Here is a 17,882-nt window from a genome sequence, read left to right as displayed (position 1 = left end):
GTGTTATGGGCCTGTATAAGTGTTTAAAGATGTATGATGAGTATTGAGGTGATAAATAGTGTTTGTGAGACAGTTTTTCAATCGGAGCTCTGGATCAATAACTTGCTAGCAGAGTTTGGTTACTATGGTAACTAACATGTCACATGGTAATTACATAGGATTATATGTCAAAAACTTGTTACGTTTGTTTAGTTGTTATATGTAGTCGAAAGGTTTTTTCCAGCAGTGTGAAAATTCCTAGTTGTGCTGACATGAGTAGTGGGACAAGTAAAGTTACAAAGTGCATTTGTTCTGTTTCAAAATAGTGGTATTGTTGTATATCACTAGTGTTGTGGTCGTGCAGCACAAGTTTAGGGATTTTAGGTGTGTAAGGTAAAATGAATAGTGAGGATTGTCTATGAAATCGTAGCTTTCGAGTATAGGGACTACTTCTGTTCTGTTTTAAAACTCACTGTGAAGAGAGTAGTAGAATTTATTCAAGCTTGTGTGAAGGGTAAGGAAGTGTCATCTATCTTACTGGTGAGTGAGGATTTCTATTGGTGGGTTAAAGTCCTACTAAAGAATTAAGTATGCATGGTTAGGGATTTCTCCGTATGAATGTGTGTAAATGATTTTGTAATATACGATCGAGTGAAACTCTGAATTGTCTCTAAGGAGGTGTACAAATCTCTGTATGTGCATTTGGAGAGAAACAAGTCTGTTATTACTTGCTAGAAGGGTAGGGTAAGGCTACTTACTTTATCGACAAATTTATATATTATGTGAAAATAGCGCTGTCTATTTCACGCGAAAAGAATACTTGAATGTATGAGAAAACTATCACTTTATTTTAGCGAAACAGACAAATAGTTTGTTATTTGTGAAGTTATGAACTGAATTTCATCGAAAGTTTTGTAAATATGGCGCTGTGAAAACTATTTGTAAAGGAGGGGTCAGTTTAAAGAGCGAGAGACAGAGCAGCTTCTCTGCAGCGGTAGTATACGTCACTGGTAACGCGCTGTGATTGGTTAGCATACGTCACAATGTTTGCGCACAGATTGGTTAACGTGACAGGACAAGCTTACAGCTGATTGGCTCATCCTGAAAAACAGTAATTTTATTGGTTGAGCAGAATAGTGACGTAGCTTAACCTGATTGGTTCTTTGGTGAGTTTCACGCACGGATTGGTTGGTGTTGCGGGATAACAACTTCCTTGTTACGATCTTTTCCGAAGTTGAGGAAATTGTTTAAAAACATGGATTAATATTTTCGAAAAGAGAAAAAGAAACTTGCATGGTTTTAGAAATTGAAAAATAAAGTTAAACCTGACAAGAAAATTGCAACGCGAGGCGGAAAATTAATTCATAAGTACAAAACACCTGCAGCTTATATGTTGGGTGAATATGGTTACCATACTTGTCTCTGGATTGAGAATTGGATGAAATACACTGAGAATGATGGTGTGTTAGCATGGCCAGAAGACGGGTCATTTAACATAGCGGTTTTGAAAAACTTACGAGAGAGAATGATAAATCTTGTACCAAAACCTAGACCTACACAATTTGAAGCTTTAGTTGAATGGGAAGATGAGATGCATGAATTAGAACGAGAAAGTAGAGGATTACCAAAAAGATTAGCTAGAGAAACACATCAGGATAGAATGCGTCGATGGAGAAGTGCAGACATGTGTGATGGCTTGTACCCAGTGAGACTAGTTAATGAGACAACTGGAAAAAAGCATTCCCGAAAAAGAAATAATCCTAGAGAAGAGAGTGATTCAGAAGATGCGGTTCTAAAAGAAATATATACTAAGAAACCGCGACCTTATCAACCAGTCTGTACATGGACTACTCCTCCTAGTGCCCCACCTAGAGAAATTATTGTTGAGAAATCTCCTGAAACAAATTTGACAAATAGTAAAACTCCAGAAAGAGTAGAAACAGGATGTATTTCAAATATATCACCAGAAAATAGTAATTTTACTGAAACTCCAGATCAGGGAAATGAAACTCCAAGAAATGGAATCAGAGCAGATAGATATGAAGGAACACCAATACCAGATACTTCAGCATATATTTGTTCAGCAAATGAATTAATACAGCAGTTAACTAAAAGCATGGAAGCAGTAACAGTGCCTGTAACGATTGGACCTGTTCTTCCAGTATTTGATCAAAAAGAAATTAGACATTCAGCTTTAACTGTTCCATTAAATTCAGAAATACAGAAAGTAACTGAAAAATATTATTCGGACTTGACTGAAATACATCGAGAGAGAATGAGGATGCCTGATTTAACTCTTAATCAAAGTCCATCATGTAAAACTCCAATTGGTGCAGATTCTGATTCTGGATCGCCACAAAAGAGTATAAATAAAATGATTTTAACGCAAACCCCGGAAGGTAAATTACTTGATGTTGGTAAACTGAAAGCAGATATAGAAGAATGAATAATTGGTACAATTGGAACTGACAGTTTAAAGGCATATCAGGATGATGAATTGTTGTTTATTTGCAAAAGCATAACATGGAAAACGAAAAACAGATATGATCAATTGGAAGAAATAGCTGCTGAGCTTGAAGTTGATTTGAGTAAACAGAAAAAAATGCAGAAAAGTTATAGGGTGGATTTCTCTGAAAAAGACATTGAAAACATGAATGTGCCAGGAAGAATTACACATATAAAAGATTTAATTGTGATTCTGAGAAAGAGGGGTGAATTAAGTAAATGGTGAGCGAAATGGAAAAGGGAAAGTGACGAAGACAGAGTAAGTTTAAATTCTTTTGTAAAAGAGAAAGAAAAGGTAGTGAATGAATTTCCAATGAGGGAAATAGCAGGAGGTGGCTTTGTGCATGTCCCATGGACAAGACAGGACATTTTACTGTTCACAAATGATTTTCCCCGATTAAGAGAAAAACCTGTGGAATGGTATCGGTATCGACAGGTAGAAAGATTTGTGAAAGTTTCAAAGGTTTTGTGGGTAGACCTTGATGGATTATTTGACATAATCGTTCCATCAGATCTTTGGACAGAATGTAAAACTGCTATAAATTGGCCTAGAGAAGAACCTCAATGAGATAAAGTAACATGTGCTCCTTCATCTGAAGTGATGAGAAAATACGAACAAGTGATTGTGTTTTTAAAAAACAAAATTCCTCCAAAAGAAGTGGTTTGGGTTAAAATAAATAGAACAATTCAAGAGACAAAAGAATCAATACATTCATTTTATGAAAGATTGCTGCTGGTATTTAAACAATACAGTGGTTATGAGCATCTAAGTGAAAAGTATGTGAGCCATTTTATATACAGATTTGTATATGGCTTGAGACCTGAAATTAGTGAAATGATAAGAACTGGAATTGTTGGTTGGCAATCACATACAGTTGATGACATTTTGAGAAAGGCAAAATACTGTAGTGATGAGATAGAAGCTAAACAAAAGAAGCTGAAAGAAAAAGTAATGTGGGCACACGTGAAAGTGGCTGAGCAACAGATAGCAACTTTAGGAAATAAAAATGTTGACGAGAATCAAGGAAAAATTTAAAGGTAATTATAATAAGCCAAAGTTGATGGGAAATATAGAAGAGTTAAAACAGAAACTCCCATGTTTTAATTGCGGCAAAATTGGACACTGGAAGCGCGAATGTAAGAATCCGCCCAGAACTTTTGTTAAAAATCAATCATTAAATCCAAGATGCAGAATGAGGTAAATCAGCAGCAACAGCTACAGCGACAGGTACTGATTCAGCAAAGTCAGTTACCACAACCGCCACTTCCAAACTGTGTACATTTGCAGAGATACAGTACAGAATCAGGATTCAGCGGAGGTGAACAGGTAAACAGATCACCAACAGTGAATGTGTCGAATGTATCGCAACAATTTTGGTTGAAAGAAGATGGATGGAGTGAATCTGAGGATTACTTCTGACGGTGCCTGAGAGAGGAGGAAGAGTGCGTGATTGGAGCCACTCTTGAGGTAGATCAATCTGGTCCATTTGTGAATGGTAAAGTGAATGATGTGGAAATTACTTTCCTAGTGGATACAGGTGCTACCCGTTCTACTGTTAGAAAACCTTCCTCTCTCTGGTGAAAAGATCCAAGTAGTAGGCGTAGCTAATCAACAGATCAAAACAGATTTAACTGAACCAGTGGAAGTTCAAATATGTAAATTTAAAGACTTGCATAGATTTATAGTTTGTGACAGCAGTCCTGTAAATCTGTTAGGTAGGGACATTCTCTGTAAAATGAACTGCGCAATATATTGCTCACCAGATGGTATAGAGCTTCAAACTCCAGAAGAAGATGGCCTTTACAAATTAACAATGTCAATGGTTGAGGCAGTAGAAAGCAGATTATTTCCTGTGCTTGATAAAAACTATTTACCTGAAGAATTGAAAGACACAGTGAATGTAAAAATTTGGGATTTCACTGGAGATGAAATGGGCTTAATGAAAAGTGTAGATCCAGTACAAATTACAGTAAAACAAGGAGCAGACTATCCAAACATTCCACAGTATAAAATGAAAGCAGAAGTGATTGAAGGAGTTATTCTTGTAATTGAAAAATTCATAAAACAAGGTGTTCTAAAAGAAATAGAAAGCAGTCCATGTACCTCACCTATTATGGGAATTGAAAAAACCAAATGGAACTTTCAGAATTGTTCAGGATCTGGAAAAGTTAACAAAATTGTTGTTCCATGTTGCCCAGTCGTACCAAACCCAGCGGTAATTTTATATCAGATTCCGCATGATGCAGAATGGTATACAGTTATTGATTTATGCAATGCATTCTTTGCTGTTCCATTGCATCCCGAAAGCCAACAAATGTTTGCGTTCCGGTTCCAAGAATGTATTCTAGCATGGTGTAGAATCCCTCAAGGGTACACCGAAAGTCCATCTATTTTTAATCAGTTGTTGAAGAAATCATTGGAGAATCTAGATTTACCTGGAAAATCTACGTTTGTGCAGTATATTGATGATCTCCTTGTTGCTGAAAAAACAAGAGATAATTGTATAACAGATACCATTACTCTTTTAAATCATCTGGCAGATGAGGGACACAAAGTATCTCCTGCAAAATTACAGTTTTGCAAACAAGAAGTAAAATATCTTGGTCACAGAATTGCAAAAGGTACCAGACAAGTGACAACAGAAAGAATAAAAATGATTCAAGCAATGCAACCTCCAAAAACACAGAGACAGGTTAGAAGGTTTCTAGGCATGGTAGGTTATTGTCGTCAATGGATTAGTGGATTTTCAGTAATTGCAAAACCTTTACAGAGACTAACAAAAGCAGACATAAAAGACCCGATTAGTCTGACAAAAACTGAATTGGAAGCTTTTGAATAGCTAAAAAGAAGTTTGTGTGAAGCTCCAGCATTGAGAATACCTGAATATGAAAAATAGTTTGAGCTATATTGCAGTGAAACGGAAGGATGTGCATTATCAGTTCTGATTCAAAGACATGGAAGAATGAGAAAGCCAATAGCATATTTCTCAGCTGTTCTTGACCCTGTTGCGAAAGCATTACCAGGTTGCTTAAAAGCAGTAGCTGCAACAAGTGTGAGTTTGGAACAAAGTGAAGGAATAATAATGGGGTTTCCTGTAAAAGTATATGTGCCACATTCAGTTGAAATTCTGCTTACTAGAAGCAAAACACAGCATTTGACAAGTAATAGGTTGACAAAATATGAGAAAGTGATTCTTGGATCAGACAATGTTTCGATTGCGAGATGTGTAAATCTGAATCCTTCTACATTGTTACCTGACACTTCTGAAACAGAAATAAGAGATGAAATTGTTGATCATGAATGCCTGGATGTATTAGAAAACTGCACAAAACCAAGGCAGGACATTAAAGATGTCTCGTTGCCTGAATCAGACTATGTTTTGTTTGTTGATGGTTCATGTTTAAGAACAGATGAAGGTGTTCTGAGTGCAGCATATTCGGTGTGCACAGTTGCAGATGTGATTGAAGCTTCAAGTCTCAAAGGAATTCGTTCAGCTCAAGTAGCAGAATTGATTGCTTTGATTCGAGCATGTGAATTGGGAAAAGGACAAAAGATTACCATAGTGACTGATAGTATGGTTATGGTGTAGTCTATGACTATGGCCAGCTCTGGTCTCAAAGAGGTTATTTAACTTCTGTGGGATCACCAATAAGAAATGCTAAATTAATAAAAAGATTGATTGATGGAATTTAATTACCAGAAAAAAATTGCTGTAGTAAAATGCACAGCACACTAGAGAGGAGAAGATTACATAACAAAAGGAAACTCATATGCTGATGAAATAGCAACATTTTGTGCAAAACATAATGCAGCAGTCAATTGGGAAAAAGAAAATGAACATGTTTTGAACTCACTTATGCTAATATCTGTAGTTGAGACTTGGCAAGGAGTAAAACAGTTACAAGATGAAACAAGTGATGAGGAAAAAGACACATGGTTAAAAGCAGGATGCAGACAAAGAGAAGAGGATGAGATTTGGGTTTACAAAGATGACAGAGCAGTAATGCCAGACAGCATGATTTCTGACATGGCACGCATGTACCATGGTCCAGGACATATTGGCAGATATTCTATGATTAGATTGTTTAGGCAGACATGGTACTATCCAAAATTCAGAATAATTGCAGAATCTTTTTGTCAGAGATGTCTGATCTGCCAGCAGATCAACCCGAACAGAAAAACAGTTGTAAGCATGGGAACCATAGGACGGGAGGGAGGTCCTTTTACCAGAATACAGCTTGACTTAATTGACATGACACCTCACAACAATCTTAGATATGTCTTGGTGATTGTTTGTTTGTTCTCAAGATGGGTGGAAGCATTTCCAACACGCCATAACGATTCAATTACTGTTGCAAAATTGCTTTTGAGAGAGTTCATACCAAGGTATGGATACCCAGTGTCGTCGAGACAGATCGCGGCACACATTTTGAAAACAGGTTGTTAAAACTGATTTGTGAAGCATTAGGTATTAAACAGAAATTACATTGTGCAAAAAGACCAGAAGCATCAGGTGTTGTTGAGCAAGTGAATGGAACAATAAAAAATAGAATAGGTAAAATGTGTTTAGCAACAGGAATGAAGTGGACAGATGCACTACCACTTGTTTTGATGACCCTGAGAAGCATTCCAGATTAGAAAACAGGATTGAGCCCTTATGAAATTTTAATGGGCAGGGTCATGAGGCAAGCATTTGTTCCAGTTAACAAGTTGTTGAGCATAAATGATAGCATCATAATGGATTACTGCAAAAATCTATCTGACGTGGTGACTTCTGTGTTCAATCATGTAGGAACTGAAGTGCTCACAAAAGAAAAGGAACAAGCTCATGATCTGTTACCAGGAGACTGGGTAAGGACAAAAGTGCATCGAAGAAGGAATTGCCTAATACCAAGGTGGCAAAATGCAAGACAGGTGATTTTAGTCACAACAAATGCGGTTATGTGTAAGGGATTGAAAAGGTGGATTCATGCGAGTCACACCATACGTGTGCCAGAACCTGAGAATCCTGACGAAGAAGGTGATACAACAGCTGATTCGGATTCAGAAGAAGAGCCTGAAAGAAATCCAGATCCTGAAGATCGACAAGATAGTCGGCATCTGGAAGATTCAAATGCAAATGAAGCTTTGAATGAAGAAAATGAAGAAATTGTAATACAAGATTCTGAGGAAGAAAATGACAAAGTTCTGCTAGACCAAGAAGCAGAAAAAGAAACTGATCCAGAAGTCATTCAAGATCAAGATCAGGAGAGTATTGAAAGCCAGATTCGAAACTTTGGAAGAAGGAAAGAAAATTCTGAAACTGGTGAACTGGAAGTAATTGAAGAAGAAGAAGAAGAAGAAATTCCAAGTACCAGCTATAAGGATGATTTTCCTAAGAAAGTGAAACTGCTAAATAAAGAAGTACCTGAATCTGATGAAGAATCTGACTAGAAAAATTGATCATTAACAAATCGGCTGGAAACACAGAAAGTGAAACAGATGACAGTGAAAATGAGTCTAAATTGAAGAAAACAAGAAAAAGTGCTTGGAGAGTGGAGTATAATTTGAGAGAACCAAAAAAGAAGCTAACAAGAAAAGGGGATAATTGGCCAAAAGAAATTGGAGGCATAAAATTTAAATTAGTAAATAGAGCAAAGGAGCAGGTGAATGAGATCACAAGTCAAAAAGAGGAAGACTTGAGTAAGAAAAATCAGGCAGGAAAGAAAATAGAAGTGGTTAGCAGCAGAGCAAAGAGAACAGTTGAGCCAAATCAGAAATATAAATCGCCAGAGTGGGCCTACATTATAATCCCACCAGTGGCAGAAGTAAGTAGTAGTCAGGAAAATGTTGATGATGAAAGTGACAATGATTGAACTTATTCATTAAATGACACAAGGTTGAAGAAACTGTGTTAGGAGACACAGGGTCGAAGAAATTGTGTTAGCTGGAAAACACATTTGATGTATGACATAAGGTCGAAGAAAAGCTGTTAGAAGAAGAATTCGTAGAAGATAAGATTATTTGTTAAAAAAAAAGAGGGGAGTATACTAGTCATTTTTCAATTTTTTATTTTATTTTTAGCTGTTATTTTAAAGAGTAAAGATGCCTTATACTAATGAAAATTCAAGATGCTCAATTCTCAAAAGATGTTGCAAACTGTCTTCAATATGTGTAATATTGATCATTTTAGTTTGGTGAGTTTTAGCGGTTAGTTTTCCTTTTGGTGTAGATAAAGAGATGTATAAAGCTAACATGGCAAGTAAAGTTGTGGCTAAGCTTGAGAAAACAGATAAGACTAGTAGAATTATTGTACATAAACCAGAGATCCATCAAGATAGATCTATTGGAGATTTTTCTAGCAATACCATCTCAAGACGTTTATCTGAATATGTTAGGGTGATGAATGCAAAAGATTGCTATGTTTGTGTGAAATTACCTACTTCTGTGTCTGAAGGAGTAAATTATAATATGCTTCCTCTTACTTATGGTATAACATGTAGTGTAATAGCTAGTTTGTTTTATAAGACTGGTCATCTGGAATATTATTATTCCGATTTTGACGAAATTTTTGCAAATTTAAAGGTCATAGATAACCTGAACAAAGTGAGACCTGCTAAACAGATGAGGGAATGTTTCCTAACAACTAATGAACTTACTTAGGAGTATGCGTATAGAAATAATTTAACATGTAAATTGAGAACGGAAGATAAGTCATTCTTAAATATGGTCGAAGAGAGAAGGGCAATTTACAAGCGAAATGAGATGTTGAAAACTACCAAGTCAAAATTTTGGCAGATTGAGGATGAAAAACTCAATGGTAAAAATGAGAATGTAGCAATTAACATAGATAAACCTGTTGGTGGAAAATGTTGTATAAGAAGAGATAATACTTTATATGATAATTACTTTGTAGGTGCAAGTCAATATGAAGATACTTATCGTGTTATAGGGGGTTGTGGATTAAAAAAAGGCAAAGATCCAATTTTTCCTGGAATTTATTTTATTTGTGGAAATAAAGCTTATTACATACAGCCTTCCGGACCACTGGTACGGAACTTGCTATGTAGGTTTAGTTTTTCCAATTTTTTTTCATGTAGATAGAAATGCAGAAGGTTCATTTGAAATTAGTAACCATGTGAACAGATTTAGGAGAGAAAGCTTTCAGAAATCCTGGGAGACATATTTGGTGCGCTAATACCTATGGTAGGAATTACCCTGAATGCAACCAAAATCAGAAAAATTTCCACAATTGTTGACAGATTGTCAACAGATACTGCAAGTGGATTTCAATTAGTGAACACTGAACTTGTTGCCATGAGAACCATGGTAATGCAGAATCGTCTTGCACTAGACATTCTGTTGGCTAAAGAGGGTGGAGTCTGTGGGATTTCCTATGCTCAACATTGTTGCACATACATACCAGATAAGAGCCAGAACATAGAGATGTACATTAAAAATATTACTGAATTACATGAGAAGATAGAACCCTTAAAAGATGAGAGTTTTCAGAACGCTAAGGCAAAAGATTTACAGCAATTAAACATTGGTTTCAAGGGATTGGTAGATCAATCATAGGTAAAATAGTTTTCCCTGTAATAGTTATAGTGATACTTTTGTTAAAAATTAGTTCCATGCTAAACAATAGAAGAAAATATGTAACAGAAAGGAATAGAATTTATAAGCGTAGAGATGAAAAGTTAAAGGAAATAGAATTAGAAGAGTTTCGTAAAACTCAATATGAAAAATGCAGAAAAACAGATGAATCCAAAGTTTAGAAAATACTAATATTAAGAAAGTCCAAAACATGTTCAAGGGTTGAAATGTTTTAACATTTTGGGCATTGTTTGGTGATTAAGAAATCACCAGATGAGGGAGTTGATGGAGCAAGGTAAAGAACAAAATTTTGTTCAAACTTGCGAAGTTGATCACTCCTAAGAAAAGTAATTAATCTAACAAGCTTGTGGTGAAAATATTAATCAACTTAGTTTAAAAGATGCATTCACGATTACACACGCGGGGCTAATGTGCTTTTTGTTGCATACGCAAAGAAAAATAATAAGCTAACCTTGTCTATTGTCTTTGTCAGTATTAAATGCGGCAGTTTAATTAAATGGCATGTGCTTATTTTATGTGCTTATGTTATGTTATTTGTGATAAAAGCTCTTGGAGTTCCAGTCATCCGAAAAGGACTGGTAAATATAATGCTGCATATTCGTGCTTTGCCAGGTAACATATTTAACAGGGTTATTTAGCAAAGGGGAGGGTAACAGAATGGGTTTCAATTCTTTAATTATTGATGTTTTGTGTTTGTTTAATAATAGTTTCTGAAGTGAGGCCTAAAAAGTTGGCGCAGAAAAAATGTCTGACAGAGCTCCAGACACGAAAGCTTGTCCAGAGTGATTTCCTGCACATGCGCTGCTGTGAAGAATTTTTGCTGCAAACACGTTATGAAATAGAGAGGAACTTCTTTGTCGTGTTGTACGTGTTCACGGAGGCCAGCCAAGGACAATAATTTGATATGATTGCCAAGGTTAGGAAACAAACGTTCTGAGCTCGAGTAAAAGTATCATTTTTGAGGAAATCGAGGATGTGGAAATGAAAGACAATGGGCCTTATATGAAACCCGGATTTTGGTCAAGAGTCGGATGACTTAATTAATTTTATCATGGACTGACACGGGACAGCCAATGAGAAGTCTGGATTCCAATGAAAGAATGTAAAATGTAGAAAGTTTAGCTAGAGAGAAAGGTATAAATTATGACACCATGAGCAGGAGAAAAAAACTCTTACTTTCCAATTCCTGAAAGGCGTGACATGCTGTTGGACCTTTGGCACATGTAAGGACAGCAGACTTTAATGATTTATTCTTTTCTAGGTAAAGAGAGATTTAGACAGGGAAATAGGTTCAGGGAATGGAAACTTTATTGACTAAATGCTTCATGTTTCTGAGCTTACTTTGAAATGTCAGTTCTAATTTTCATTTCCTTATTAAAATGCTGCCTACTTATTTGCTTATGAAATAAAGATTCTTAAACGTAAAATGCTCTTTCTTTATGAAAATAAAGTAAATAAAATTAGATTCGAAAAGACAAGCTTGTCTTGTTTATTCATGGTCTAGTTTCCATTAGTTGATCCATCAACCGTAGTTGTTTGATTTTGGTTAAATAATTGATTCAAAATCATGACAATGAAAGATAAAACTGCAGTTGTATATAATAGTGTAAATATTATGTGAATAGAATATAAATCAAATCACTTGATTCAGTTGCTCAAAAATTGTCTCTTTGGTGTTATGGGCCTGTATAGGTGTTTAAAGATGTATGGTGAGTATTGAGGTGATGCATAGTGTTTGTGAGACAGTTTTTCAATCGGAGCGATGGATCAAGGGCTTGCAATAAAAGAAATTCAGGGCTGTCGTGCATTCTCAGTAAAAACCATACAGGAGAAATGTCCACTGTAATGTAATCAACACTTCAAGAAAGGACAAAAAACAAACACAGACACAGAAACTACTCACCCTAAGGTAGAAATCTCCATTTTCATTTCCAGACTTGATTCGGAAAGTGTTGATGGTGTTGGCATAGATGGTTGTTGCTTGGATTTGGAAGATGTCAGATGGCACAGATCGGTCTGAACGGATGCTCATATACTTATAGACGATTGAGTATGGAAGGTCTCTGCACAATGGATTTGACATGCCGCAAACACAGCGACTGAAAAATGGGAAAATACATTGAGATGGCACATGAATCTCATAGTACAAACCATGCTGATTCCAAGTTGGTCGGAATTTTCCCTGTTCAGACCGAAATGTGAGTTGGGTGATATTTACCGTGTGCATTAAATCCCTAATTTTTCAATAATTTTGAGCTGATCAAACCTGCCAGAATTTAACAGGGGAAAAGTGTACAGCAATTTCCTTACCATGCAGATTTTGGTGCATTGAACAATTATTCCCCAACAACTAAGAAGATGTGCTTTCTATTGCACCTGACAAACAGCGCATGTCACTTATCGGGTGTGATTAATGCCACCTTCATTCTGACAAACTTGGAATCAGGACCTCAATAAAACTCATGGAGCCGATGGCCAAAATATATAGCTTACTTACTTCTCAGACGTGAGACTGTAGGGTTCTTGACATGGATTTCTTGGGTAGCAGCGAAATCCTCCATAATAATTCCAGCACATTTCATCATCTCTGCAGTCATTAACGGCTTCACATTCATTTATATCTGTTAACATGTAAAGAAATGGGCTAATTGAAGTAGAGTTGCACCAAAAAACTCAAAGCAAATCAACCAGTCTTTCATGATTTAAATGCATGTTCAAACCGTTTAGAGCCGAAATAAACATGCATTAAAATGTACTTGCTCCCACTGAAGTGAGGATTTTTCCTGTGGCACAACACAATTAAAAATGTAGGAGCAAATTACCATATGTCTTAAAATCCAGTGAGTGGAGTGCAAAATTTTGCTAGTCAACTTGAGGTCCTACACAAACATTAGTAATCAAACCTCATAGTGTAAACAGTCTCTAGTTGATGCTTACAGGCACAAAGTTAGTTGAAGAAACACATAAATTAAAATATGACCCAATCATCTGAGAGAGCACATTTAGAAGAGACCCTGGAATACCCACCCCTTGTCATGAAAAAGCATCTCGAGCAGCCAGCCAATGGAACAACATCCTTCAATGTCATCAATTGAGGCCTGGGGGAACAGCTGGTTGCAATTAAAAACCAAACAAGACCCCAGAAAGAGAATGATGACCCAGGAGTGTCTGGGATACCTAATATTCTAGCCCACTGTCTGCTTTACAGAAACACTTAAAGAAAATGTATGTAGGTGTAGTGTGCCAACTGCTACCAAGAGGTATCACACAGTGCTGACTGACCTGCTCGCCATCACTGATTCCAAACAAAAGTGCATGCCATGCCCCAGTCAATATCCAGACCTGTCAGAATGATCCCATAAACAGCAGATCACAATCCTCTTGCAATTAAGCAATAAATGGCCTGCCGATGACTACCTCTGTGACAACAGGTATCAAAGAAATGTTGAATTTTTTTAACTGGATAACTTTTTAACATTATTCTTTGCCTGATGGACGGAGACAATGGACCTGATTTAAAGTTTGATAGAAGGCTTAGGATGTAACCCACTTGTAATACAGCAGACAGGATATCAGTCACAGTTGTGACGGAATAACATGTCTGACGAACTCTAAACCATGCCCAATGTCTATCTCAACATATGTCAGACATTTGGCATTGCTTAGCATGTTTGCATTCTGCTCTCCTATGAAGCAGGTAGCTAGGTGATGTTTGATCTGTTACTGAAAAAAGAGTTTATGTGCCACACTCAAAATATTCTATCATTGGAAAGTGAACAATTATCTGATATTTTTGCTTGAAACATAAATTAGATCATTATATTAATCTTGGAGAGATATCCTATTTGGAAATGGCTAAATTGGTATATAGTCAATAACTTTGAAGAAGTCCTTCCTGGCTTTTATAGCCATGAATACTCTGACAACCTGATCTAATTGTGTATCATGTGTGTACTGTCGAGAGAGACAAATGCATGCCCTCAGTAGAGTCCCCTTAGACTCTTTAGAGAAAGACTGAATTGAATGGGACATGAGAAAAGCCACAGAGCACTCCATAGCACATTGATCCCAGAAAGGTAAGACTCTGGGCCTTATTATGAGTTTGGAGGTCCGATGGACCAGTATACCCATGGTGGCGGTGCAGTGGTCTGACCACCCTATTACAAGTAGGGCCGTCGGACCGCCATGGGACCGCTGCTGCCGCCAGGGTTCAGGGATCCCTGGTGGTCTTGTAGCAGTCTGGGGCCTTGAATATGCTGGTGATCCCTCTGCGGCCCCTTCAAGCATTTTAGAAGTTTCCTCACCGCCACAGTTTTCATGGCGGTGAGCCCGCCTTGCAAAGTGTGGTGGTGTGGAAAAAAAGGGATCCCTAGGCCTCTGAGCTAGGGAATGCATGCAGAGGGGGGCACATGGTTTTCCCAGGCAGTTCCTGCAGGGCATGGATTTGACAGTCCATACACTGCAGGAACATGCAATGGCATTCCCATTGTAGTGCCTTTCTAAGGCTTACGTATGAGCCTTAGCACTGCACAGCCGTGGTGCAACCGCCGCAGGTCCAACTGACCTGGACTCCAGCCGGAATCCAGCAGGTGGTCTCAATATGGCCTTGGCGGTGTGGTAGTGGGGCGATGGCGTGGCGGCCGTTGCCCACAACACCAAATTTATAAGGCCCTAAAAAAATCTACTGTTTATTTTTTATGAAGTAGATGTAGAGTTGTCTCAGAAATGTTGAAGTACAGCGCGATCCATGGCTCTGTGTACATTTAATCACATTATATTCAACAGAGAGACAGGTAATGCCAGTAAACAATATGGTGCACTATAAAAGTAGCAGGACCATAAAGATTCCTAACACTTCCAGACCTATTCAAAATGGTGTCCTCTTGACACATGTCATGCACATACTTTTTTTCTCCTGGTCCAAACCTTTCTCCTGCCCCCCTACCCCATTACAAATTGCCATACCAGCTGAATGCCATGCTAACGCACACTCAGTGCCGGTCCCATGTCAAAAGTAAAACTATCAACACCACTAAAAACTGCAGTTCCAGAGCTCAGCTTTCACTGGCTGAAATGTTGTTTCCTCCCCTTCTTCTATGCGCCGACCTCTTTCCAGATTTGAATATAGTGTAAGTGACCTCACAGCCCTGAAAAATGTCTTCCTGAAACCTGAGTATCATTCGCAAACTTCAACATGATCCGGTAAGGAATTAGAAGAGGGGAAAAGTAAAATGTATCATAGATAAAATACTAAAGGAACCTATGAAACTATTGAATTCGTAGAAAAGAGATTGCAACTTTTTCTTGTTTGCACAATGTGCAGCAGTATAGAGTTCTAGGTTAAAGAATGTTCTTAAAAAGAGTGTCGGATTGTAAAAATATTCAAAGTTGGTACATTAAAATACTTCGCAAAACTTTTTACAGATGTAATGGAAAAATATAAACCAGTAAGAGAATGATGGTGGCTGAATTTAGGGAACCAAAATGACCACCATTTGCAAACATAAACTTAAGGAGATGATAGATAATGAAGTTCATGGTAGCTGGGGCTCTTCACACTGCTGGGGGCTTTTAAAGCACACACAATTGGAGAATCAATAAGGGCATTACTGATGAAAAAGAAGAAATGTGCTGAAAAATAGTAAAATTAAGGATCAAACATTGGAATAAACACTAAATTCTAACAAGGAGTGACTGTCGGGGCGCAACATATTATGTGAATAACCTGTTTAAATAAAATGTTGTATACTCACTAGACGGTCTCAAGCAAATTCACTACCAATAAGAGAAAACGCAGGTCCTGGCAGTAAAATTTAAGGAAATGAAGGCATTGTTGTTGTACATCTTAACATATTTATATATATATCATTATTGTTTCCTCTATTTCTATTAGTATTTCTTCTTTAATTAGATTATTTTCCTTTTATGCTGTTATCCATCTACCTAACGTCATGATGGGTCATCATGAAACCTTGGATGGGTATTTATATGATGTCATGGAATGTTATTCGTTCGACCTGTTTGTGGGCCTTTATGTTAATATTTATTCTTGAATTAAATATTTTTATTTAATCAAGAACTCATCTTTCATCATTCCACAACAATTTGGCGACAATTACATCAGCGGAATTAAGAAGACCCACGGAATACTTTAATTCTTCAATCATACTTTTGTATGCAACTTGAATATTCGCAAAGGAACAGGACAGAGAAGAAACCAACAAGAAGTTAAACCTTTTACTTCAGCTTAACCATAAGTACGTATGGCAAATTAGACATTTTTGCCCAACGAGAAATTACTGTGTAAAAAGTTGTTAAATTACAGTTTGGCTGTTTCTGCAATAACGGCCATCCTGCTACCTGATGTGCGATCCTTCTGTGAAGTATGTGCTTCTCTCATGAAATTGATCTGAGAGAATTGTCATACACGTCACAAGCATGCATTACATTTTGAACGTGCGGCCATTTTGAAGTCAGTCAGATTTAATGAAACTGACTAGAATATCGTCGTATACATCGGAAGCACAGAAATTATCGGAAAGAAAAGAATAAGAACTAAACTGTGACTTTCCCACAGATCCCGGAAACATGGAAAGATACCAACATCATAGTCTTCCATAAAAAAGGAAAGCCGAGGGAAGACCCAGGGTCATACAGGCCTATATCTTTGATAAACTCGGATAACAAACTTTATGCCAAGATCCTGGCTATGCGGTTGGGGAGGGTTATTGGCGGACTCGTCTCCCCATGGCAGCATGGGTTTATCCCCGGACGTGGAACGGCGGATCACGTTAGAAGAGCAATCTCACTGTTCGAGGCTTATGCTGCTGGGGGGAGGGGAGTAGCCATGATCCTCCTGGACGCAGAAAAAGCGTTTGACCGCGTCAGATGGGTCTATCTATGGAATGTATTGATGGCGAGAGCGTTTGGCCCAAAAATCAGGACGGCCATTAAAGCCATGTATTGCGACCCAAGGGCCCGAATACAGATGATGGGCCAGAGTTCAGACAGGATTGGGATAAGCAGGGGCACCCGTCAAGGGTGTCCCTGCTCACCCATCCTGTTTGCTCTGTATATCGACCCTCTGGTTAGGCAGATTCTAGGGAACGGGGGAATACAGCCGGCAGTAACAAACGGCTTAGGATGTAACCCACTTGTAATACAGCAGACAGGATATCAGTCACAGTTGTGACGGAATAACATGTCTGACGAACTCTAAACCATGCCCAATGTCTATCTCAACATATGTCAGACATTTGGCATTGCTTAGCATGTTTGCATTCTGCTCTCCTATGAAGCAGGTAGCTAGGTGATGTTTGATCTGTTACTGAAAAAAGAGTTTATGTGCCACACTCAAAATATTCTATCATTGGAAAGTGAACAATTATCTGATATTTTTGCTTGAAACATAAATTAGATCATTATATTAATCTTGGAGAGATATCCTATTTGGAAATGGCTAAATTGGTATATAGTCAATAACTTTGAAGAAGTCCTTCCTGGCTTTTATAGCCATGAATACTCTGACAACCTGATCTAATTGTGTATCATGTGTGTACTGTCGAGAGAGACAAATGCATGCCCTCAGTAGAGTCCCCTTAGACTCTTTAGAGAAAGACTGAATTGAATTGGACATGAGAAAAGCCACAGAGCACTCCATAGCACATTGATCCCAGAAAGGTAAGACTCTGGGCCTTATTATGAGTTTGGAGGTCCGATGGACCAGTATACCCATGGTGGCGGTGCAGTGGTCTGACCACCCTATTACAAGTAGGGCCGTCGGACCGCCATGGGACCGCTG

At 37.7% G+C, this 17,882-nt stretch overlaps 1 protein-coding gene across 1 annotated transcript in view; it reads right to left on the bottom strand.

The window, feature by feature from the left end:
- The window catches only part of EFEMP1 (EGF-like fibulin extracellular matrix protein 1), a 582,872-nt gene that overhangs the window by 35,473 nt on the left and 529,517 nt on the right, over nt 1-17,882 (bottom strand). Inside the window, exons 9-10 of the mRNA XM_086927496.1 lie at nt 12,579-12,702; nt 11,985-12,180 (exon numbers count right to left, since the gene is read on the bottom strand). Of these exons, the coding sequence (XP_086783622.1) occupies nt 11,985-12,180; nt 12,579-12,702 (320 nt within the window). The remainder of the gene's footprint in view (nt 1-11,984; nt 12,181-12,578; nt 12,703-17,882) is intronic.

The sequence above is a fragment of the Lissotriton vulgaris genome, chromosome 6, assembly GCF_964263255.1.
Source record: "Lissotriton vulgaris chromosome 6, aLisVul1.2, whole genome shotgun sequence".
Classification (NCBI taxonomy): domain Eukaryota; kingdom Metazoa; phylum Chordata; class Amphibia; order Caudata; family Salamandridae; genus Lissotriton; species Lissotriton vulgaris.
Note: the sequence above shows the minus strand (reverse complement) of the source record. Positions and strands in the feature narration are given on the sequence as shown.